This window comes from Anarrhichthys ocellatus, unplaced genomic scaffold (assembly GCF_004355925.1).
Source record: "Anarrhichthys ocellatus isolate YVR2014 unplaced genomic scaffold, GSC_Weel_1.0 scaffold24, whole genome shotgun sequence".
NCBI classification, from domain to species: domain Eukaryota; kingdom Metazoa; phylum Chordata; class Actinopteri; order Perciformes; family Anarhichadidae; genus Anarrhichthys; species Anarrhichthys ocellatus.
Window position 1 is genome coordinate 7,184,169 of NW_022280054.1, and position 26,563 is coordinate 7,210,731.

At 41.6% G+C, this 26,563-nt stretch overlaps 2 protein-coding genes across 3 annotated transcripts in view; one reads left to right on the forward strand and one right to left on the reverse strand.

Moving 5' to 3' along the window:
- The first annotated feature begins 10 nt into the window (after positions 1-10).
- veph1 (ventricular zone expressed PH domain-containing 1) overlaps positions 11-26,563 on the forward strand; it is a 61,529-nt gene continuing 34,976 nt past the window's right edge. The window contains exons 1-4 of one of the 2 annotated variants that reach the window (XM_031860602.1): positions 11-2,130; positions 2,427-2,611; positions 2,780-2,998; positions 5,281-5,455. In XM_031860602.1, coding sequence (XP_031716462.1) covers positions 2,474-2,611; positions 2,780-2,998; positions 5,281-5,455 — 532 coding nt within the window. In that variant the 5' untranslated portion in view covers positions 11-2,130; positions 2,427-2,473. Of the gene's footprint in view, positions 2,612-2,779; positions 2,999-5,280; positions 5,456-26,563 lie in introns of both variants that reach the window. The other variant, XM_031860601.1, reaches the window with a different exon arrangement.
- On the reverse strand, positions 10,217-18,213 carry ptx3a (pentraxin 3, long a). Its single transcript, XM_031860603.1, has 4 exons — positions 17,867-18,213; positions 15,599-15,758; positions 14,547-14,995; positions 10,217-12,198 (listed from the first exon to the last, which is right to left on the reverse strand). Exons 1-4 carry the CDS (start codon positions 18,003-18,005, stop codon positions 11,534-11,536), a joined length of 1,413 nt encoding a protein of 470 aa, XP_031716463.1. The 5' UTR covers positions 18,006-18,213; the 3' UTR covers positions 10,217-11,533.

Here is a 26,563-nt window from a genome sequence, read left to right on the forward strand (position 1 = left end):
GTAAATAAACAACAGTTCACTCGCGAGGAGAGTGAGGATGGCATGTGTACAGTGTGCATGCTGTGTGCGTGTGTGTGTGTGTGTGTGTGTGTGTGTGAGAGAGTTATTGTGAGGCATTCAGGTAGAATAATGGAAGCTCAGTATGCGAGTTGTCTGCAGGTTACTCAGGGAATTCAGGACACAGAAACATTATCCACCTCTGGCTTTCTCTCTCTGGGTCTCTGTCAGGTCCTCTGTATCTCTGTTGCTCTCATCGACTCTCATCCCTCCTTTTCTCCTGGTGTCTCTTTTCTTCTTCTCTGTTGTCTCTCTCAGATCCTCTATCTATCTATCTATCTATCTATCTCCCCTGTCTCTGCTTTCTTTCTGAATTACTTTCTGAATTTTGTTTGAATCATCACCTCTCTAAAAACATTGTGAACTTTGTGAAGGTAGGATTTATTGCAGGACCGCATTGTTGCTATACTGTAGGTGTGTCTAATAAACTCACAGTCTTCTTGTGTCAAGGTTCAAGAATACATGTATCCAATATACAAAAACATGCTGCAGGTAATTGATGTCTGCTACCCCTCCAACACACACATACTGTACCTCCAACCATGCACAGAAATAGCTCTCATTGTTGCTTGTACAAGGATAATAGATATCTGTGTGTGTGTGTGTGTGTGTGTGTGTGTGTGTAACAGATAAATCGCTTTGCTCTGTGTTTATGGTGGTTTTGTTGTTTCGGCCCCAGCAGCCTGGCTCGGACCAATAAGAATTCCTGATGTGGTATCCTGGCAGTGGGTGGGTTCTCTATGGCCATCACCGACTTGGCAGGAGAGACAACGGTCTCCCGAGTGCTCCGCTTTGTGCCGTCCTTTGGTCTAGCATTGGGCTCGTTCCAATCTGACTTTTCAGAGAAACGATGTGCGATGACGTCCGATCGTCGAGAAAAGCGGATGCAGCAAGAAGACAATGACACAGATACATATGCTTAGCTGCTCATCCTCTGAAAGGAGGCAGCAGACAAACAGGGTGGCTGCTTTGAAGAACGTGTGTGTTTCCTACTGTGTGTGTGTTTAAAGTTTTTATATGGGAGGACAGATATGCTTTGTGTTGATTGAAACACACTTTTTGAAACAAGCATATATAGATTGTGCATGCATATATGTGTGTGTGTGTAAAACTCCCCCTCCGCCCTTCCGGTGCCCCTCATAGTGTTTAATGTTTAATTGAGGTTCACAGGAACAGTGATAATGGTTAACATAGTGCTTTTGAATTCCCTCAACTCTGCCTCCATTCATAAGAGTTAAAGGCAGAGGACTGTTCATTCTCATTAAACCAGTCTGTCATTATGAATACATATATAGTACTGTAATGAATACTGAACGGCATATTAAGAATACAACAAATCAAATGATACATTTGAATACATACAAAACATTTAACCTTTTTGAAGATTGTTTATGTAATTCTGGTTTAGCCTTTTCAGCGACATGGGTCATACTTTTAATTTGACCCCAGCACGGTGTGGAATGTGCACTGGACTAAACAATATAACTTCACCCACAGACGGTCACCCAACATGTCACTGAGGCTGCACAGTTTAAGCAAACACCCGTGTGAAGTGGAAACTGTAGTCACACATTCCCAGAGTGCATGCATGCATGCCTGTGTGTGTGTGTGTGTGTGTGTGTGTGTGTGTGTGTGTGCGCGCGCCCTTGTAGGTATGTTTGATTTTGTAGCTGATATGTCACACATTACCAAGAGTCATCTAGTTCACATCATTCACACTTCAATCTCTGAACCCGTCGGCTATCGGTCTGACGACAGAGAAGCCTCTGGGGTCAAGAGTCTGTGATTCTGGGGTTTCCGGTGTAGCCAGAGAGTTTACAAGCTCATTTTAAAAATTCATTTTCTCATCCTCGGCTGCTCAACCTATCGCCGGCCAGAATATTAATATTGGTATACAAAATGAATATCCCAGCATTTAGTTCTCTTTGGTTAATTTATTCGTCTCTCCCTCCTTTTCCTTCAGGGCTCCGCTGTAGAAAGTTCTCTCCAGAATATGCCTTGTCTCCATGGTAACAGACCTCAGGCAGACCCGGGAAAACATCCCCTCTAGTCCAACCTACCTGAGCCTGGACGGTACTGAAGAGGATTTTAACACACATTTACACAATCACAATCAATTCTTGAAAGTGTCCTTCGTTACTCCATGAAGTTATTTTGCCAATTCAAGTGCTTTCAGAGGACTCAAAATGCCTAAAATTGTGCTTGAAAAATTATAATTTGAGAAGGTTCTACTCTTTTGGGATGACAATGCAAACTACTTTGTGTTCCCTCTAAATGGTCCCCTAAAACCAGGAGGACAACTTTATTCAAAAGACAAAAAAATGTCCGGGATATATTCATTTGTAATTAAGGCTTCTTAAACCGGGCAGCACCAGTCCCTTTACTGGTCTGAAAGGAGTCCTAAACCAGGACCAGGATGCACCAGCTGTTCAGCCAGGTGCTGGGCCAGAGGGATCTGTCCAGAGCAGGTGACCTGTTTTCTCTGGAGGACACAGAGATCGAAGCCTGTCTGTCTCAGGCTCTGGGCCAGATCAAGGCCATCTCCTGCTCACAGGTCAGTATGCAGAACCAACACACATGGATGTTAATTATCAAAAAATGTTACAAGGGCAAATGTCCATTTGAATAATTATTCATGTTCTCATCCATAATTCATCATTTTGTCCTTCATTTATCACCGCATCCTTAATTGTGTACCCTCTTACCGTCTGCCGGCTGACAGGACTATTTGACCAATGACAATGACCAGGCAGTGGTGGAGATTTGCATAACGCGCATCACCACGGCCATAAGGGAGACGGGCTCCATCGAGCAGCACAGCACGGCGCTGGTGGGGCTGTGGGAGTCGTGTCTCGAACATAACCTCACCCCGCAAGGTGAAAACACAGAGGACACGCCGCATACCAAGATAGCCTCGGACATCACCAGCTGTATCCTGCAGGTACACATACACACACACACACACACACACACACACACACACACACTAGACATAGTTTTGCAGCGCTCTCTTTTTTTTGTTTGAAGCACAAACGCCACATACAGTACATACCTCTGCACATACCTGTTGACACTTTGAGAAATGAATCTGTATAATGTGATACTTCAGCAGTGAATTTGCCAGACAGGGTTTTGGTCTGTGTAAAAAAAGTAGTGGCGCATAGAAGCAGGTTTACGGTTGATACCCACCTCTGGACAGGAGGATTTACCGTGTACATAAAAATGACCACAGATATGTATCAGTGCACACCTTGCCGGCATTGGAGTTAGCTAGCTAGTCAGGCACACACAAGTACAAATATGAAAAGCACATACCAAGCCACATTGTTCAACTTTTTTCTGTCTGTCTGACAATGAGGATCCTGAAAAGAGTAAAATCTAGAAGAGCTCATCCTCCCAGCTCGAGAACCGCTGGTTTAAACCAACACTCCACGCAAAAATACGTTATTTTTATTGTTTTGTGACATTTGTTTTACTTAATGCTGCAGCTAACAGGCTAATCATAGGCTTCAACTATCTACTGTAAGGCAGCAGACAGCAGGGTGAAAGGTATTTTGGGTATTTGGAAGTAAAAGTAGATTAGGAAGATTGAGGTAAAGTGGCTATACATGTATGAATTTGAACATCCATCCATCATGCAACATATTCGTAGGTGTTTTTTTCCTTCAAGAGCAAATATTCTTTATGTAATCACTGCTGAGGGTCTTTTAAAATGTAAATCTCAATCTTGCCTACTTACCCCATCAGACCTCTGCTTCTAAAAGGCTTAAAAGCAAAGGAACTCTCTCTCACTCTCTCTCTCCCCCCTTCCTTTTCCTTCGGGAATGTGCTTAATTCCATCTTAATGAGACCGATTCTTGAGGCTAAGGCACACACACACACACACACACACACACACACACACACACACACACACACACACACACATACACACGTAGAGGTGAAACTAAAAGTTCTGACAGCTCTGACAGCAACTCCAGGCTCTGATGTCTAAACTCTAAACTGTTATCAGGAAAGCACTTCTCTCTCCTCACTCTCTTTCATTCTCAATCTTTTTTCCTCATGATTTCATTCTACCTATTTTCCCTTTCTCCCTATTTCTTTCTTTTTTTACCTTCTCTTACCCTCCGACTATCTTTATCTCTTCTATGATCTCTTCTACTCTTTTTGTCTTCCTGTCATTTCGAATCGACAGATGCACAAACACTCTTCTTAACCCTCCACTGAGACTCCTACAGAGAGGAGCAAAAAGCAAGACTGCAGGAAGGAAGATTTAGATTCGCTCACTGCTTGTGCGCAACACGCACACATGTATGAGCCCGCAGATTTCCGGCTTATGATGGCATCTACTGGCTCTAAATCTTGCTGATTAGATTAAAGAGAGAGACGGGACATCCATACATGAGGAAAATGGGCAAAACATTTCATGTATGTTCGGATTAAAATGAGGGCCTGTCAAATGAATGTAATGTAAGGTAGATTGATAGATTGTTTGATGGATCATCCTGACTGAAAAACACTTTTTGGTGATGCTTTGTCTGCACTTCCATCTAGTGGCTGAATAGAGATGTGACAGACAAAGAGAGAGAAAGAGGATACATTTTCAACTCATCTGGTTGAAAGGCATTCTGGGTATTCTGAAGTAGAAGTAGATGAGGAAGGTTGAGTTTGAAATAAGTTGCTTAAAGATAAATTGTAACGTCCAAAGGGGTGCAGTTAACATTGCAGATAAATGATACATCATTAAACACATCCAAAGGTGCTGATGGTCTTAGAAATGTAAATCTAAAGTTTCACCATTAGAACTCCGCAGCAAAAGGGGGGGGGGGGGTCCCCTCTTCCTCCATCTTTCTGTGTCCTTGTCACACACACACACACTCACTCACAAACACACAGACCTGACATCAGTCTGTCCTGTTGATGGTGCTAGTGCATTTCAAATCCCTTTCCTCATTCTTCCTTCTGCAAACGTTCACAGGGACAAAACGTCTGCACGTGTCTGCATCCTCAAACACAACACACTTTCTTTCCTTTCCCCTACGTATTTGAATCGTTTCATGTTTTGTCATGACCGAGGACTAGAGAGAGCCAGATCTCTTGTGCTTAAATAAAAGCCCTTAATAAATACAAGCCTTAAATATAAGCCCCCGTGTCTCCTTCCTTTCCCTTGAATGTACGGTGATTGCTGTCCTCTCAACCTCCTCTCTTCTTTTGTCCCCTCAGAACTACAGTTGTCCCTCGGTCATGGTGCTGGCCGTCCCGGTAGCGGTGCGGTTCCTGCAGAGCGGCAACAGGGAGCTGAGCAGGAACATGTCCAGTTATCTCTCCCTGGCTGCTATCGCCAAGGCCGATCTGCTGGCCGAGCACACGGAGGCCATGACGCTCAGCGTGCTGGGAGGTAGGACGCGCATACACATGTTCATACACAGAAGAGGATGCACACATATTAACTAACGTGCACACAACATATTTTAGACGTTGCTGTTAAAAAGGGGTGAAGTGAGGGAGTTTTACCCTTTCAAATTCAATGCAATGCATTACAGTTCTTCTCCTTTCCTTAGTTTAGGCTGCTCCAGATAGATACAGACGAAATGTGTGTGTGTGTGTGTGTGTGTGTGTGTGTGTTGAGGTGGGGTATGAGTGTGTGCCTTTTGTAGGGACTATAAAGAGAAGGAGAGTCACAGAAAGAGCTTTGCAGGAGAGCTCTGCTTAAGAATGAACATTAAGAGGATTTCATTACAGGCGTTGATGTATTTATTTAGCTGTTGATGGTTGACATGTGGGTTGGGCTTGTAGAAGTAGTGCTTATATGCTCTTACTGTGAGGGCTGCAACAATGGGATTAGCTGGTTTACTGGAGTGGAAAAATGAATTACTGTTGTAATCTGCTGTCGTTGTAGTAGCAAACCACAGACTTATCCTACGATGAGCTGTAGTGAATGCTTTTATAATGATTGCCAGCTCACCAGGGATAAATATGATGGTAAATAACAGCTGCTGCAAATCATCTTTTCCCCCGATGGCCCTTTGATGCGTAAGACGTAGTTATTGTGTGGAGAAAAGGACAACTGATGTTTCGTGTTGTGCAGTTTCTTCTTTTTGTCTGTGTTAATATTCTTTTTCAACTTGGTTGTATTTTGTCTACTTTACTGTTTGATTAAAACAAAAAAAACATGTTCATTGCTTTCATTGATTTGCCCCACAAATAGTTAAATTCCAAACAATTGAAGAAAATCAAATGTTTTTTTTCCCCAATGACCAAATAATATGAATCTACCTGAGACACGTATCCTCTTAAGGTGGACTTGTCCTCAGGCATCGATCTGATCCGTACTGTCTTCAACTTCCCCTCTTAATGGTTATAGAGGGAAACTGAGCTGACCTCTGGTCAGATGTTTAAGACAGCTATTCCCTGAAACCTGTTTTTCTGCCTTTTAACGTGTGTTTTTTTCAACACAGATGATTTTCAAGCTCATTAGTGTGGTGTAGGTGTCTAAAGAACCGTAGTTAGCACTGCCTGATGGAGATCTGTTTACACCTCAGGCTTGTACACACACACACACACACACACACACAAATGCTCCATTAATACGAGGGGGTTGCCATGCAGCGGTTCAGCTAAAAGAAAACAGTTTTCTTTGTCTAGAAATAATTTAGGTCTCATTATGTGTACATGATTCTGTGTAGAGATGCACAGATGTGTTTTTCTTGCTTTTGGCAACATGCTGAACTATCACCTCACGCGCACACACACACATACACATACACACACACACACACACACACACACACACACACACACACACACACTTACTATCGCATGGTGCTTATCACCTCATGCAGCACCAAAGTGAGGCGCCCACTACAGTGATGCTCCCACCGAGCACATTGTCTGCCAGCAGCTCAGCACATGAAACAGCTTAGCGATCTGCTGTCTGGTTTATTATACAAGTGAAGTTTAGCCAGCGTTTGGGCTTAGAGCGTTAAATAGTTGAAAGACACTTTACACATTTTGGTCATAAAACTGTGGCTGAAAATAGAGATGCCCTGCCAACGGGGAGACAGAAAGCAGGTGTTTCTCTGATTAGAGTTGCTATATGAGACTAATAAGATTATTTTTTTCACTTGAGTACTGTGTTGAAAACCTATGCCTGTCAACATGGCTTACTGTTGAAGTCAGATGTTGATGCTAAAGAAAGAAACACCACGGCTTCTTTCCAGAAAAACAACAAATCAAATCAGCTAACGCTATTTCTTTTTCTGGTGCATTTTGGAAGCTTTTTTTGAGATTTCTGCTCTATTTAAGGTACTCCGTTAACTATTTAACCGTTAGTAGCGCTGTGGAGCAACGTTTATACAAGTATGTCCATGTTTTGCTTGCATTGTGCAGAAAGATGAGGATGCACATGCAAGTGAGCACGAAGGCGACATGTCACATGTCACATGTCATGTTATGCTGATCGACTTTGGAAGGCGGTAATGGCGAAGAAGCGTAGCAATGCGCCAGCAAAGGCAAAGAGCAATAAGACAGCAAGATTTAAAAAAATGGACGTAAATATTGCATGATTTAAAATATTGAAAACGATCTGCTTTACAAAGGTTTTACAAGGAAATAAATGTTTGTTACCTCTCAAGTATACACACAATTATTTTAGGAGAGAAACATTGTATGTAAACATAGTTGTTTTCTTTGTTTACAAGAAAACTCCACAGGGCACCCTTATAGAAATTATTAAAACTTAAAAGGGAATATTTTAAGTTAAGTTTAACTAATTGAAAATCTATTACACTCAACTGTAATAGTTTGTTCAACCTCTCCAACTTTTTTGTTCCATCTGAGTAATCTAATGAGCTATGCGCTCGGTGTTGGGCCAAAGTCAAACTCAGTTAATTTGATCGAATAGAGATGCAAATAAAGTCCCACGCGTGTATCAGCGTGTCATATCAATGCGTTTCTTTTTGGATGTTTACAGTTTGTTGTCCACGTGCAGGCGTCAAAGTCCCGTTGGTCAGCCGCTCAGGGGAGATACAGTCGTAATGTTTGTCACTGAACTTGGACCTGGAAATTTCTTTCCAATAGATTTATGACCTCCCCAAAGTCATCACAAAATATATCACACTTCAGGACACACGCGTGTTCACCAGCACACAGTGAAACCTGGTCTTTCTGTGCGAGCTTAGAGAGAAACAGAAACAGATCGGAGGGATAGAAAGTTCTATGCAAATAGACACTAAAAAGCTTCCAGTGGCTGTGACCTGGCTGGACAGGGGATGACGAACTGATGGTTGGTCTTATGACATCTGGAACAACACACACACACACACACACACACACACACACACACACATACAGTATATACTGAGAGAAATGATGAAAGTGAACAAGGCTTTCTTGAGGGCTTTATTAAAGTAAGTTCAGATTTACGTTTCCTTGGGCAGTTTTTATTGCATCCTCGGCAGTTTCAAATTTTTACCCCCACTGCTGAGACTCTGAACATTTCAACCTCATATTGCCTCTTTAAGCCTAGCTAGCCCCTACCTCTCTCCTCCCCTCTCGAACCGCAACATAAACACAACACAACATAAACACAAGACTACAAACACATGCCAAACTGCACACACACACACACACACACACACACACACACACACACACACACACACACACACACACACACACAAAGCTTGTAGAAGTAAAAACAGATGACATCTCTTTTTCCCAGAAGCCCCTCTGTTCAGGATGTGAGCTGATGTAATGGGATTCGGGTGACGTTGATGATGAGTTGGTCACACTGTGCATGTGTGTGTGTTTACACTTTAAGTTTGTTACCAAGACCTGAGGTCGCCACATGCTGGTTTTTACTGATTTCATCCGTTTCTCTGTGTTCTGTGGAAGGCAATGTGTTGGCTGCATTTTGTCCTTTGTTGTATCTCTATTATATATCTGTTATACATCTGTTAGTTCCATGTAAAGCAAGCTTTATGAGAATGTGTGTGCGTTTACTAGCTACAGGAAGCCAGAAGCAGGATATAGCATGAAGGTTTTTATAGCTTGCTAAAATAAGGGCTTGGCCATTATCGGATGTCTCACACACACACACACACACACACACACACACACACACACACACACACTCACACACATACACACACTCACAACAGTACTTGCACACAGAAACATATGGCATTGCTTTGGCCCCATAAGGATTTTGGAGCTAAGAGTTTCTTCCTTCTCCAAGTAAAACCAGATCTTAAGGCAACACTGACATTTGGAATGTGTCATCTGTCAAAGTTTTATTTCTTTTCAGGCTCCCCTGCTGCGAGACATGTGTACTTACTGTACTTTGTCTCGTAAGGTTAAGAGAAGGCAGAGTGAGGAAAGTCCGGGAGGGTGGGTTGGATGGCAGTCGGTGTGAAAGGTGACGTTTCCATTTCACAACAGGTTACAGGAACGGTTGGAGACTATCCAGAGGCTGTAGCTGCCGGAGAAACCTGTTATATTTCACTAATGGGCAAGTAGCAGGATGGGCCTCAGTAAACTGTAAGCATGTGTGAGCTGCACAACAAGTTGCGTGCTATTTGTCAGCTGGTGCAGATGTATTTTCAGTGTCATTGCCGGATTAAATTGAATCGACAGGAGATTGTATACATTATATGAAAGGATCTTTATAGCTGTGTCTTGAATTTGATGCAGATACAGATGCAGATGTATTGTCCGTTTCAAACATGCGTTTCAATTCATATTTCAGCAGCTTAGGTTCAATGTCATTTTTTACAGTTGGACTTTTCCCCTCAACTAACAATGAAGTGCCTTTAAAAAGGCAAACACCTAACTCGATGAACTCAGCAGAGGTCTTCCCTGATGAGACTTAAAAATGTAAAGATTGACTCCAGGTGCAAAGTTGTGTGCAGGACAAATCTCACCTGTGGTTACGGGGGGAGTATTGTGGTTCACATGGTAGAACTGGTTGTCCGCTAACTGTAGGTTTGGTGTCCTTGAGCAAGTCACAGATTGTTCCCAATGAGCAGGCCAGAGCCCTGCATGGTAGCTCGTCTGCTACCAGCGAGTGTGTGCGTGAACGAATGAAAGTCAAAACCCTTTAAACCATAAGCACACTTGATAAGACTTAGAAACGACAGAAACACGCTGACACTGCTTATCCAGCAAGAGAATATTTAATATAACTTGAAATGTTTATTCATATCTCATTCTCCATTCATCCAGTCATGTTATGCAAAATAGATTTATGTACAAAATACATTCAATTTCACCTTTTCGCAAGAATATCATAAGCAATTTACATTATAATACAAGACAACTTAGTTCATAAATGATTAGTGTGTAAACATTGTCCTCAGTTTCTCTTAAAAATTACAAAACAAAATCAATGTCAATCTCCCATTACAAATATAACGGTTTTACTTCTATTACTTTATGCAGTTTCAAAAAAGAACAGACAAATATAAAATTGAATTGCTCACAAAAAAAGAACAAAGAAGAACTGGAATTATATAACTCATATAAATGTTAACTCTACACATTTGGAAATATAAGGTCTTAAAAATATTTTAAAAGCTTTTACAAGAAAATGATGAGAATTAATTTTATAAGTTGCTGAAATAGTTTTGTCTGAAGCTGTTTCTGCAGTTGCTGGTTGTCCATGAATGAAAGCAAGTAGAAAATGTTTCAGTCAGGTATTTTATACATTATATGTTGCACTGCGTATGACAACACATCATCAACACATTAGTGTGGTACTGCTGCTTTTAATTGGGAGAGATGACAGTCAATCTCAAACATCTAATAATAATTGTATCTACAAGACTGCAAAGATAGAAAACAAAGATGTTGTGTTATATTAATGCTTAACATGTTTAACATTGACAATTGAATAACTGCACTAGCTATTTCTTTACAAATCTAGATAGAAAGAGATAAAATGCCATCGTTACTCTAACAACTGCATCACTTTACAGTTACAAGATAATCTCTTGTTATTTTCCTCGGTCTGCTGATTACTCTGTTTACTGGCTCACAACCCATTCACTTTAACAATAGACTCTTTGTCTTTCCTGCAGTCTAATTGCCAGAGCCTTTGGTAAATGCAGGACTTCTTCTGCTACAATACAAGTTTTCGAAGCTGAATTTACATCAGTGTGAGTGAATGCGTGTGTGTGTGTGTGTGTATTATGACCTCAGTTCAAAAGATTATGTTACAAAAATAAATTTCAGTCTCTCACAACATTTGCTTTCTCTCATTTGAACATGTCCAGTAAAGTTCATTGCAGCATTATTCTTCATGATAATGGCGATTGAGATGACTAAGAAAAGAAATAACATAATAATTAAAACATTTAACTATAGGGACAAAGATGATAAAGGCATGATATCTTCAGTTTCATCATGAAAGCTTATTAAGATGTTGCTCACAATGACGATGACGATAATGATGAAAAGTTCCACCACAAGGAACCTGTTAGTTGCTGAACTGAGCGCCTCCATGTGGCACCATCTCCGTCACTCCCCACGCCACCATGTTCCCCCTCAGATCGTAGCCCTGACCCTCTCGCAAAGCCAGCTGGGAAATCTCTTCCTCTGACAGCAGCCTGTCCCACATGTTCACTCCTGTCATCTTCCCCACGAACGCCACCTTTGGATCGAACCCTTCCTCAAACCCTGTCACCCTGCTCCCGCTGCTTGGAGACAGAGGGCAGCAGCCGTTTCTTTCTTGCCCCAGCTGGAGTGAGCCTCCGTCGGGTAAGACGTGTCCTTCCGCCACTCCGGGTGTGGAGGCCACCTTTTTCCCACCTGCCCACAGGGACGCCAGGCCCTGCTTGGATGACCAAGCCCCGCACAAGTGGATCCACTCTGAAGCGCCTCCTGGTTTCACCACATCTCGGGCCTCCACCAGGTGAGCCTCTCCTCCGACGGTGAAGAGCGCAGAGGTTTGACCCAGCAGCAGCTGGATTTCATATGGGTTGCGACGGTTCCCGTAGGAGAACAGCACGGTTCTGTTGGACACAGTGGTCGGCTTCACCCACATGCAGACAGTAAAGGCGGAGATGGAGAGAGGGCCGTCTGGTATGACCGAGGCGTAGATCCGACGGGAACGCATGGGGAAGAGGAGCGCCATCTCATAACCTAAAAAAGAAGACATGTTTGGTGTTACTTGTTAGTATCGGTGATTGATTTTACTTGAATCATTTGTCTCACAGAAGGTTTTAGGCATTTCATACAAGCAAACTTGGTTAGGAGACTAGCAACAGCAATATTTTTTAAAAAGCACTAAGTTAGAAGTTGATTGAAATGATATATAAACATCAGTACCAGACATCCATATATGGCTTTGCTGAAAAGGATAATGTGCCCATGTCTGTTTTCATAAGGGAGGTTTTATGTGCAGGATCGCATATGATGATTCTAAAGTCATTATTATTCAACTGGAGAAAGTTTTAGCCGGCCAACATTTGATGTCCTCAAGGTTGTTGTTTCCATTTTGGATCGGGTTTGTTTAAAACAGTTTGTTGTGAAACAACATTCTGTATTTTTGATTATGATACTTCCTGGTATAGAAGCATATAAATAGAGATAAGACATGGGCCCGCAGTTGAACCTTGTGGGACTCTACATTAAAAGCAGATGGCTTCGGTTCCACACTGTTTAATATTAAGACGACTAATTTAAAGCTACAGCTAGCTGAAGCTATCTAGACCCTGTCGTATATTACCTTCTTGTAGTTGGACCGATCACCAGATACAGGGAAATGCATTTGTGAATTGGATTGGAATATATTGTTGAATAATATGGATGAATGTCTTTATGTAAAATAGATTTGGAATGCTTGTGAAGCCACACGGTGCATTCTCCTCCCGTTTTGAAAAGGTACATATATGTGGCATTATTACAGTAAATATGGAAGTCAGTTCAAGTTCAGGTGATGAGGTCATGAACCATGGGAGTTTTCTTTCCTGCCCGAACAACGCATGCACACACTCACACACACACACACCTCTCCCTCTCTGGATCATCTGGTTCATTGGTCTGTTCTGCTTCATTTATCATTTCCCCTGTCCCTCTCTCCTTTTAATCATTCAAACATACTCACTCGCTCACTCTCATGTACTCCCCTCTGAACTCACTCTACATTGTAAAACCTACTTTTGTTGTTTAGTTTTTTTTGTACATAAACAACAGAGAGAATTTGTGTTTGATACCTGACGTATTCCTTTAAGCGAAGCCTTTCTGGGCAATTTATCCTTCTGGAAAGCTATTGCTTTTTGTCTCACTGTGCATCTTTTGTTTTTGTTCTTCTTCACTCTCCTTTCTATTCTTTTCTCATCATTATTTTTCATCTCCATTAGTGTCTCTTCCTCTCCTTGTCTCTCTTGGATACCAAATAATTGTCTCGGGTTTCTGCCACTCAGAAAATAATGGCGAACATGCTGAGTGTGTCTGTCTGCGTGTGTCTGTGTGTGTGTGTGTGTGTGTGTGTGTGTGTGTGTGTGTAAATATGATGGTTTCCATCTGGTTCTGCTTTACCAGTGTGCTTTGGTGTGGATTTTGTGGTGACCGGCTAATGATTACATCCCCCTCTGGTCTTTATGTAGGCCAGATTTCTATTTCTGGACTGTAAAGGTGTGAGTAATATAACATATCCTTTTTTTTGCAGTCGTTATTTGATTAATTCTTGGAAATTAAGTTGTCTTACTGACATGAGTGGTGCCTTTGTGGGACTCAACTTGGTCCAAGTCTACCTACTCACCCTTAGTCACTTAATCTCTAAAGTTTCATTGGTATTAGTATTAGTCAGTGTTTTTTCAAGTAGTAGCTCTGATAATGCAAACCATATGCCGTGCTGGCTTGAATCCGAGAAGAATTTATTTGTGTTCACAGTCAGTCCAGCAAAAGTTCTACATTATCCTTTCCTGCATTTATTTTCTTCCATTATTATCTTTATACATGTAAAAGTATCTTTAAATAATTATGTAAATCAATGAAAATAGCTAACGGCAAAGGTTTAAGCTTGATAAATGATGTCCCACTCTGCCTGAGCTGAGAGTTTGAGTATTTCTGTTGTTGTTTGATGACTCTAAAATGTGTTTCAAATAAATGTTAAACATCAATAAGAGGCAATAAGTGAACATTATAGAACGGACCCCATACCATCCACTGGCCCGTCTTCTCCATGTTTGACTAATTGTGAAGGGAAAATGATAGGTTGCTACTTAACATGCCTGGAGACATACAGAATAAGAAGGAATAGGTATTTGGGACAACCACAAGCTGCATGATTAGTTGTTGAACGTTCACAAGCAAAGGGTTCTCATTCTTTTGCTCGAGGCGTGACCTGAATGTGTCAACACGGAGGAAAAAAATTGAAGGTGGAAGGTTGTTTTGTTGGCATTGTTGAGAAAGGTGAAGACAAACACAAAGAAAGCAAGAGGTAATGACAGACACAGAGTTGGCTGATGTTAAGATGGATGTCTCACCTGCGGGTAGTAATCTTTGCCTCGATGACCTCAGCACCTCCTCCAGTTCCACCCTCGTCTGTTGCATTGCTGCCAGCACCCTGTCTAAAGCCACCTCTGGTGATGTGACCTCTTGCTCCTGGAGCCCTGCCTCTCCATCTTCTGGAAGCTGGGATCCTGGCTTTGTATTCAACCCCATCCCGGCTCCTGGGCTGCTAAGGCAGCTGGTCTCCAGCTTGGTAAGTCGGGAAGCTTGCATTCGTGCTGCGGAGAGGAGCTCTTGTAGCATCACCTCCGAGCGGTTAGAGACAGAATTCCCAGCAGCAGCAGCAGCAGCAGCAGCAGAAGTCGGATCTCTGGTTTTGACGCGCTCCATTGTTTCTTTGAGGCGGCCCTCCAACTGCAAGGCCATCCTTCTTCCTGCTGTCTCCATTGCAACCCCACAGGAGCCACCATACTGGGCTCCAAATCTGACCAAAAGAACCAATGTAAAAGATTTGAACCTTTTCAACTGTGTCAACAATCCTCAGCAACCAAGGCTGCATTTAGCACCACCACCTGGAACCGACCTTTGTTCCCAATTCACTCATAAAACCATTTGAGTTTCGGAACGGGAGGGATTCAGGATACTGGTCGTAAGTTGAGCTGAAGCGATTTTCTTTTAGTAATCAATTAGGTAAAATCCAGTTGTCCCCGCCTCTCAAAAACAAATATTTGCTAGTTGTCTATGATGGTAAAATGCATACATTTGTATAGACCAACCGTTAATCGATGGATCAAGAAAGTGTGTATATATATCGAATGAGAATAATCATTAGTTGCTGTACCTCCATGGATCAAGATAGCAATACTAGTATTTGCACTTATAAGTTGTAGACTTTGATCACCAGTGTAGCAAACCTTTGAGCTCGAGATTAACTGATTTTTAAGTTTCATTTGAGTTTCAAACCTGACCTTCTTACTATCGTGACTTAGTTGCTCTTTTCACCTTCTTAGCTTGACTTGTGCATCTATCATGAAAACTCATTTGAGACGGTAGTTTCTCGGACCTCTGATCGCTTTGTCCAACCAACCTGAGCATTTCTCCACGCAGCGAAGCCATCTCCACCTTGATGATGTCACCTGCATACTGAAGCAGCATGTTCTCTCTCATCTGACTGTCTTCCAGCATCGAGAAGAGTTTGTCCCATTTGTTCAGGTCTCGAGAAGTGCAGGGGGCTTGACTCTGTGTGGCTGGATAGAGGGATTGTAAAAAGAGGGAGAGAAAGGTAATCTCAAGATCAAACGGAAGATGAAGTTGTTTAGGTTTCAACAGCATGCATGTAGAGAAGGATTTCCTTTTGACACAACTGCACTTCCTGAACATCCCCCCATTATTCTCTTCGGAACTACAATGTCCATAATGGCTACAAAGTTGGTACAACTAGTTAGCAACTTTTGTAGCTTGTATTTGTTTGCATTTGGGCAAAGTTATAAGGAGTGTCTTTATTTCTATGATTTCTAAGCCAGTTTATAGATGTTTATTTGCGATAGACTTTGGAGAAAATGATATACTCAGAAAGTGTTTATGCGCTTTTATTATATCTGTTTGTTCAGATTGGACTGACTTATATTTGCAACTTAAGAACCGTAAGAAGAAAGACAGAAACATACTGTCGATAGCTGAAAAGCAGGTAAAATGAAGAGTAAAGATGGGGACAAAAGAGGAAATGAGGTTGTTAGCGGAGCGATAAGAGAACGTGAGAAAGAAACGGTACAATTGACTCATAAACAACTTTGCTTTTCCGGCAAGATCATCTGGCTCCTCCCGGCGTGAATGAGGAGAAAGAAGGAAGGAAAAGGAAGGTTTTGTTTACAATGAAAAGGAAAGAGCTGCTGAAAGTAGGAGCGAGATAAAGCAAAGCCAGGGGAGTGAGAATGTGTCAGACACACTGTTCTGATTAACGTTTGAGCCCCTCAAACTCTGTTTATACCTGCAGACCTATTACAGGGTATTATCACAGGACTGCAGGATGTGTTTTGTCTGCCTGTCCCCAAGGCTCAAAGAGAATTAGACAGAAGGTTCATGCACTCTGCTGACGCCAACTCACCAAACTAAAAGTACAGGTCTGTCAGAGGTTTAAGAAGGATAGATCCGCAAATGAGCTGAGTGTCTGCGAGTGAGTACTGTCCTTTAGCCTTCTATCATTTTAGAAAGGCAAAATGAACTGTGTCATGACCTCTCTGCCTTTGTTGATATAAATTCCACTCCGTCCTGAGTTTCAGAGATGCGAGCAGGTCAGAAGCACTGATCTGTGTCTTCCTACGGGCCCCTCTCTCTCTCTCTCTCTCTCTCTCTCTCTCTCACTCTTTGTCCCTCTCCCCTTTCTCACACAGCTGCATACAAAACGGCATGTAACTCACGTGATTTAACGTTTTCCTCCTTAGTCCAGCAAGCCAATTATGAAATGTTGTATTTCTTCAACCTTATTGCTCCCACCTTTTTCTCTGCTGCGCCCCGAGCTAAGTTTTCTGCCTGTTAACTGTTGGCGCTGCAATTATACCTCCCGCCAGTTTTAAAACAACAAACAAATGCCAAATTCAAGCTTTGAGGGATTCATTGCACGCACACAAACGCATGCGCGCGCACACACACACACACACACACACACACACACACACACGCACACACACACACTTTCTTATCAAGATCATCCAGAACAGCTGGGAGAAGAGTTTCATGATGAATACAGTATACTGTCGTGGTTCTGCGGTTGGTGACCAGTCATTCATGCTGTAATATGTGTTGGTTGAAAAAGCCCATTTTTCTGACTCAGCATTTTCTTTGATGCTGCTCGTCTCATACAAAACTCTGTGCCTGCCAACGGTCTGTGTACTCAACATACTGTGATCTCTTAGCTCTGTCTTTTTCTCTATCTTTGAGTTTAAGCTGCCGTAGCACATCAAATATAAAGTAAGCACAAATCCAAAACAACAAACTGCCTTAACTGTATTTTTCTGCAACCTGTGAAGCGGCTACTGTGCAACTGGACCCCAACTGTTCCTTTATTTCCCCTCCGTCGCTCAATGTTTCTTTTTTAAATCATAGTCCAGCACTTTTTTGTCAGTTTTAAGGTCCTGCTCGTACGGTATATTTGTAACGGAGTTCAATCTCAGTAATGATACTGAACATAAAGGGATGATGACTCATAAAGTCCTGAGCTCACCTTTCACACAACCCCATGCATGAATCCTGCAAGAAATCAATGACACGCTCCCAGAATTGAATTCAATTGCAACATTTCCATCTGTGAGTCTTAATCAGATGAATCACCCCAATGCACACACGGTTTAACACTTACGTTCTGGTGTCTCTCCACCTATGATTTCATTGTAGAAGGGGTCAGCGAAGTTGACCTGAATATCATCCTCATAGGCCAGAATCAGACACACGCACGCCGACAGCGCACACACTGCCTGGGGGAGCCTCCACTGGAACATGCTGCTGCTGCTGCTGCTGCTGCTGCCGACTGAGTGTGTGAGAGAGAGTGAGAGTGTTTGAAGAGTGTGTCTGGTTAAGTTTCAGGTCTGCTCCTCTTCCTGCCTGCTTGTCTGTGTGTGTCTGTATGTGTGCGATTATCTGTGTGTGTGTGTTATTTATTTATTTTGATCTCTGCTGCTTCTCCCTGTGTCTCACTCTCTACAGTGCTGCAGGTCCACCTCTCTTCTTTTTCAACCCCTCGCTCTCTCTCGTGCAACATTTGTCCCTCCTCCCTAATGACTCCCCACCTCTCCCTCTCCCTTTTTTTCTTTCTCTCTCACTCTCTCGTTAAATGCTGAGCAATCCTTTGGCAGGAAGCTTGGCAGTGTAGAGTCCTTCAACCAAAGAGGGGAAACGTGCGCTACACACACACACACACACACACACACACACACACACACACACACACACACACACGTTTATAATACTATACAGTACTTTCCGTTGATTTACTGTATTTATCTATAATCTTAACCAGCAGACCGTAACCCTCAGCCCTGCATACTTACTCTGAAAAGATAAATTTGGATTATCGCAACATGGGTCAACTCAGCAATAAATGCTGGGAACACGGTGACTTTACTACAGCAAAGTCTGACGGGGCAAGAAACACAAGCAGTCAGGCAATCAAATGGGTTGTAATCAGGCCAACATCTTAGTCAGACTATCAAAACCATCATTCTTTCAGATAAACCCAAAGTGTGCATCCGAAATGTTAGTTATCCCTCACTACACAACTAAGCTTTTCTGTAGGAGCACAACCGTGGCAAACACAGTCAGTCAAAGTTGAATGATTTCATCATTTGACTTCAGTCTCTCTTCCAAATCAGTTTCGCAAATACGGGTTTCTGATCAGAAACCCGTATTTGCGAAACTGATTCCGATCAGACTGCTTGCGATTCATCTCACTTCTTCTTAGCGATGTTGTCCCAAGAGGCCCGTTTTAGCAAATCTACAAAATGCAAGTTGGGATTTTCAACAGGCGATCATTTCCTCTTGTGTTGATTTGGACATGTTTTCACTGATCAAAATAATCACAATGTACCTGTGACCCATGCACGAGGATGCGATAGGCCTGAAAGACTAGTGATCTTTTTTTTAACATGACGCCAACACCACCACCTGCTAACTGTGTGCAAGCAGTGCTCGCTTGTTGAAATGGGCCCCAGATCTCAACATTTACTTTGATCAGTACAATATTAAAACCAAAACGGACAAAAGCCTCACCTACAAGAAGCTTGTAATAAACCGGAATAATTCCTCAACCCCAAAACTAATCCTTCTACAAACCGTCACTATAAACCCAAGCTCTAACTCCGAATTGTCTTTGATCCATACTAATCTTGATTGCAAGTTTAGAATGAAACCCTTTTATTACACAACATTATGCAAACACATGAAGAGTATCCTGTGAGTAAGTTAGTAAATGTTCAAAAAGCTCTCTACATTTTCCATCCTTGTGAAAACATTTGGCTCTCACAAGTATAGAATGTGAAAGCGGCGCTCAAACCTACAAGTGAGGCGGTGAGTAATGCGTCGTTGGAGGTAGCCTGTATGTTGTAATCAGATATAACTGCAGCCCCTTGACTCACTGAGAGAAAGAGAGAGAGAGAGGGAGAGAGGGAAAGAAGTAATGGAAGGGGGAGGAAGCAGTGAACACAAACTTTCCTGATTTTTGCCCCATGCAGAGATGGTGTGTGTGTGTGTGTGTGTGTGTGTGCGCGTGTGTGTGTGTGTGTGTGTGTGTGGAGGGAAGTTTGAATAGAACCCAGACATTAGGGGTTTCTAAATGGGTTTATTGTTCTCCTGCTTCGCTCTATTTACTTATTTATTTATTTGTCAGCCTCACCATGTGGGTTTGTGGGTATTTGTGGGTGTACATACTGTATGTGAATTTGTATGGCGTGAGTTTGTGTCAGTATATATCGTGTGTATGTGGGTGTTTTCAAGGGGGAGGGAAATAATGACTTCCTCATGAGATTTTATCTCGCTCCCCCCTCCCTCCATCTTTCTGTCTGCCTGTGTCTCTCTTTCATTGTGTCTGTTTTCTTTCTCTCTCTCTCTCTCTCTCTCTCTCTCTCTCTCTCTCTCTCTCTCTCAAATACCTACTGAAACACACACTTGTTCACTTGTTATCTGCATGGAACAGCCTTCTCATTCAGACTGCTGCTCAGACGGAGATGGAGTTGTGTGAAGTGGCAAAAGCTACTTTATTTAGTTCTCTACTGCCACTTGGTAGAACACAATATTTATTTAACCTGCAGCCAGTTCATTAAAGCTTTTACATCTTAACAGAAAGTATGGAATTGAATTATTTTTTACGAAGCATCTGTGGTATGCTATTGACAATTTTATCTTCGAGACTGCTTCTGTCTAATAGTTCTTTCTCAGTAAATAAAATGATGCTAGGGCTGGGCTGAAAATGCATCATGATGTTTAATTTCAGTCGATATTAATAACCAATAATCACTTTTAAAGACCTACTTTAATAATTACCAGGGAAAAAAAGGTAGAATTTGAAGGTGCAATGTGTAAGATATGGCCATATTTCTAGTTTAAAACGTAAAAAAAAAAATGAATTGACATTATCCACAGAATGTGAAGAGGTTACAGTGTTGATGATTTGTCAAAAACGTGTATGGTGTTGCAGCGATATCTGTAGCGTCCAGTCTTCCCTCAGTCCAGAGAACAAAGCACTGATCACGGCTCTATTTTTGGCGAAAATACTGGCGGGAAACTACGTTTTTATAATCGCTGCCATAGTTTGACACTGTATGACTTTACAAAAATCAGAGACAAAAAACTGAGAGACATGCTGACGTTTGACATTATGTGTTTGGGGGAAATTATGAACTAGACTTATAACTGCATGTATGCTGAACTAAAGGTGAAGTGAACTGGGATTTAAAGCATTTTTAGCTGCAAGATTTCATTGAATAAAAGTTAAAAGGGCATTAAAACAGAGTGGTAGTGTCTGTAATTAGACCAGAAGATGCACATCCATTTCATGAGACAGGCGCGTTTGAGAGGGAAGAGTAGATCAAAAGTTGGAAACAAAACTCCCGCATGCTGTCTAACTTGCAAAAATACATTTGTTACAAAAAAATGTTTGCTAGATCTTCATCAGGTTAGTCATTTCTGCCAGTACGTTGGATTGAAGGGATAAAGCTATGCCTTTTTATATACGTATATAGAAGTAGAGGGATATTATAAGCTTAAAGATAAAAAATTAAAAAAGACAACAAACACATGTTTGGTTATATGTATGAGTATAAGTATGTGTGTCCATGCGTTGGGTGTAAATGTTTCCATGTTGTGCTTTCAGCCTGCTACCTGAGGTAGGAATCAAGCCAGCAGGAAGTTTCTCTGATACACCAGTAAAGAAATCACATCAGCGTGTGTGCATGTGCATTATGCACATGTTTATAGCATTGTGTATGAGTCATGGAAGGCAAGATTCATTCATGATTCACCAGTGAAATTATTTGTCTCCTCTGCATATTTTATCACCATGAAGCATCAAGTCAGAAAGCACAGGACATTTTGTTTCACACAGACGGTGAGAGTTTGTACGGTTGAAGTTATCTGGGAGAGAGGGGGAGGATGGTCATTGAGTTTAAACTGTGCAAGAGACACTCATGTGTGTGTGTGTGTGTGTGTCTATGAATTGCACTGCCGCACATCTGGTCTGCCGTTATGATTTTCACTGAATGGTATGCATATAAAATATTTTTATGCATGAAACATTTTGAGTATTGTGTACACGAAAGGAAAATCCCTCCGTCTTTTTTGCTCTCTGGATCCCCGTCAGCTTCATGTGGTGCTGAATACTTAAAGGTATTTTACTGTGCTGTAGGGGGGGGGGGGGGTCACTCATGCAACAACAATGCACAGAATTCCAAAGATATATATTTTCTGGGAGATGTTTGACCCCTGTCTCTGCTTTTGAGTTCTCCCGCCCTCTGCCACCAGAGGTTATTCGAGCTGTGTGATATATGACTTTAGGGACAAACGCACACAAAATGAGTGTTGGGAAACACGTGTAAGCTGTAAAGCTTCCAAATACATCCCTTTGGCTATCATTCGTGCTGATCTCTGCATTTTTGTCCTGTACTAAACGTCCCGTGCATAAGAGTTCAGTTTCTTTTGCCAAGGTATGTGTGCATTGTGTGTTTTTAATGGAATGTTCCCGTATTTGTCAAAAATAGAGCTGCAACTACATGAACAGCAGAGCAAAAGAAAGCCATCGTGCCCTCTCCTGCCTCAGCACATAAAGTTAACAATAGTTTGACAGATCACTTAGTTCTCATTCCTCTCGGAAAATGTTTGATGGGCCTTTCAAAAATGTCGCCTTTGTGTGCTACAGAACCAAAGGTCATTACAGGATATTTTATTGAGATTTGTAACTCATGATGATGGGTTGGCTGTATGCTGGAATGAAGGTATGAAGGTCAGAAACTGTACGCACACACACACACACACACACACACACACACACACAACCACACACAGAGGGTGCTGTAGGGAGCTTCAGTGTGAGTCAAGTAAATGAAAAATTAAATATGAGACAATAAGTATATTTAATCAATAATCAAAAGAATATTTTCACGTCTCGCGTGTATTGTCTGTGTGTTTAGATGTGGGTGAGTGTGCTCTAATAGATACGCTCTATAAATCCTCCTCAGTGTGTTTCTGTGCAGACTCTCGTCTCCTCCGGCCTTTTAACATTCCTCTGAACAGACCTGCAAAATGCTGCAACCACAACTTTATGGTCTTTCTGTACATGTACTGTGCCTGTCTCTTTTTATGGTGATTTGTGCCATAAGTGTGGAGATGGGTGTGTGTGATCTTGTATAATCTATGATTACAGGAAATGAAAGGAACACATGAGCCAGCAACCATCTTTCAAATTTGTACTTTATGTGCACTCTTCTTCCGTCCTCTGCCTCAGCACAGAACAGAGAGTCCTCTCGGTTGGTCAGCATCCAGTTGTCTGTAACAGCATAAAACCTGTGGTTAAAGTGATTTATAGCCGTGAATAACCTGTTTGAAACCATCTCTTTAGGTTTTTTAAGCTTTTATGAAATATGACAAAAGTTCACCATGAGCTGCTAGCTGTTTGAAATGTTATGGACCAGATGTTCATGATGAATAAAAATATGATTAATGATCATAAATACTGTAATTTCGCTTCAAGATGTCAAGGCAGTTCTGCTGTTACTACTTGAATTGAAATTAATAGCGGCATGGCTCCTGGGATGGCTAATATCTCAGCAAGTAACGGCTGGACTTTAAACATTATTAATATTCCCCTCAGGATGAACTGTAATAACTCTGGTGATCCCTCAGCTGTTCATTTTACAGATAATCACATTCCAATGAGCCTCAGCTGTACTTCGCTAATTAGCAAATGAGAGCAGGCTCACTCTCTAAACTACGATGGTGAATACCAATCACCAATTATGAACACCACTTATAATTTGTCCATGGTTTAAACCCTGCAGCATCTTTAACACAAACCTTTATTCTGATGACGCCATGAGAATATTGCTAAAGAGACCGAGATGGAGCGGTACTAGTGAAATGTTTGTGGCTGCACGAGTCAATACTTTCCAAACTGTGTTAAGAAATCTCATGTATGAATGAATTTGTCGACTTAATGACTCTGAAAATTAGATCATATTAGTTTTAACCAACATAAGGTTTAGTACCACACGCTACCAGTCCCAGCTGTGGTGACATTGTTACAGCTGTCTCTTTGTAAGTTATTGCTAGGCCTATGTACTTTTATTGTTTGTGTATGTCACTTTATGTATTTGTCTTATATGGACCCTGAGTCTGAAATAAAGTCTATCTATCTATCTATCTGTTTGCCCCTTCCTGATTTCTTATTTTTTTGCATGTTTGTCACACTTAAATGTTTCAGATCATCAAACAAATTTAAATATTAGACAAAGATAACACAAGTAAACACAAAATGCAGTTTTTAAATGAAGGTTTTTATTATTAAGGGGAAAAAAAAATCCAAACCTACATGGCCCTGTGTGAAAACGTGATTGCCCCCCCCTGTTAAAACATAAATTAGCTGTGGTTTATCACATCTTTGGAAAGCTGAGTTCAATTTCTCTAGCCACACCCAGGCCTGATTACTGCCACACCTGTTCTCAATCAAGAAATCACTTAAATAGGACCTGCCTGACAAAGTGAGGTAGACCAAAAGATCCTCAAAAGCTAGACATCATGCTGCGATCCAAAGAAATTCAGGAACAAATGAGAAACAAAGTAATTGAGATCTATCAGTCAGGAAAAGGTTACAAAGCCATTTCTAAAGCTTTGGGACTCCAGCGAACCACAGTGAGAGCCATTATCCACAAATGGCGAAAACACGGAACAGTGGTGAACCTTCCCAGGAGTGGCCGGCCGACCAAAATTACCTCAAGAGCGCAGCGATGACTCATCCAAGAGGTCACAAAAGACCCCAGAACAACATCCAAAGAACTGCAGGCCTCACTTGCCTCAATTAAGGTCAGTGTTCATGACTCCACCATAAGAAAGAGACTGGGCAAAAATGGCCTGCATGGCAGAGTTCCAAGACGAAAACCACTGCTGAGCAAAAAGAACATAAAGGCTCGTCTCAGTTTTGCCAGAAAACATCTTGATGATCCCCAAGACTTTTGGGAAAATACTCTGTGGACTGACGAGACAAAAGTTGAACTTTTTGGAAGGTGTATGTCCCATTACATCTGGCGTAAAAGTAACACGGCATTTCAGAAAAGGAACATCATACCAACAGTAAAATATGGTGGTGGTAGTGTGATGGTCTGGGGCTGTTTTGCTGCTTCAGGACCTGGAAGACTTGCTGTGGTAAATGGAACCATGAATTCTGCTGTCTACCAAACAATCCTGAAGGAGAATGTCCGGCCATCTGTTCGTGACCTCAAGCTGAAGCGCACTTGGCTTCTGCAGCAGGACAATGATCCAAAACACACCAGCAAGTCCACCTCTGAATGGCTTAAGAAAAACAAAATGAAGACTTTGGAGTGGCCTAGTCAAAGTCCTGACCTGAATCCGATTGAGATGCTGTGGCATGACCTTAAAAAGGCGGTTCATGCTCGAAAACCCTCCAATGTGGCTGAATTACAACAATTCTGCAAAGATGAGTGGGCCAAAATTCCTCTACAGCGCTGTAAAAGACTCATTGCCAGTTATCGCAAACGCTTGATTGCAGTTGTTGCTGCTAAGGGTGGCCCAACCAGTTATTAGGTTTAGGGGGCAATCACTTTTTCACACAGGGCCATGTAGGTTTGGATTCCCCCCCCCCCTTAATAATAAAAACCTTCATTTAAAAACTGCATTTTGTGTTTACTTGTGTTATCTTTGTCTAATATTTATATTTATTTGATGATCTGAAACATTTAAGTGTGACAAACATGCAAAAAAATAAGAAATCAGGAAGGGGGCAAACACTTTTTCACACAACTGTATCTGTCTGTCTCTCTGTCTGTCTGTCTATCTATACAACTTCTATATTAAGCTCCAAAATGTCACTATGGTTAAAAATTAAATTTGCAACATCTCTTGTCAGGCGTCTGACACAGAAGCCATTGTTTGAAATCTTGAAATGTCACCAATAATGAACCTTCCATTTGAAAACAAGAGTCTTTGTTCAGTGAATCACTTAAAGATGTTTCATACATGAGTCAAAGGCTGTTGGGTAATGTCGTGGGTTTTTTTTTAGGCTGCGTGCTGATTTAAAAATGCCTTTATGTCCAGTCATGCGTCAGCACTGACTTTCTTTTTTCCTGCATCATCTTCATTGAAGAAATATTGACAACAAATTGAAACAGTTCTATTTACTGAACACAGATGTTGTGTCATGACGGGGGGTCGTGTGTGTTTTCTGAGGGAAAATGACAGTTACAGCAAATATGCATGATGTTCCAGTAAAGCTACCCCACGAACAGCTTAAAGGAAAATTCAGGTTTCATGCCACTTGGGTCTGTTTGATAGTTATGGCCTTCAGTTTTCTTCGTAGTAATATACAGAAATTATAGTCACCAAGTTAATTGTTGAAATCTGGGAATGTGGCAACATCAATAACTAGTTGCAGATAAGTAGTCTGATGGAGTAGTTGCCAGTTTATTAGGTACACCCAACTAAAACTAATGCAGTCTAACACAACAGACTTGCAATAGATGTCACTTTCACTAAATCATGTAATTTGCTTTCCACAGAAAGGTGTTTTTGTTATTTGGTCTACCCTCACAAAGTAATAACATCGATCAGTGTAACGAAAAAGACGGGGATGTTGTGGGGTATTTTGGGAAAATGTAATTTCTTGTATTTTGGGCATTTTGTAAGAAAATGGAGTGGACTTATGTCTCCACCTCTACTGTTAACACTGGTCAACAAACCTCGTTCTACTTTTTCTAAATTTGACCCTTTCACTGTCAAAATGGTGGTCACCAAATTTATATTTGGCAACGAGGTTTACTGAAAGCAACTCTGACTCTTATTC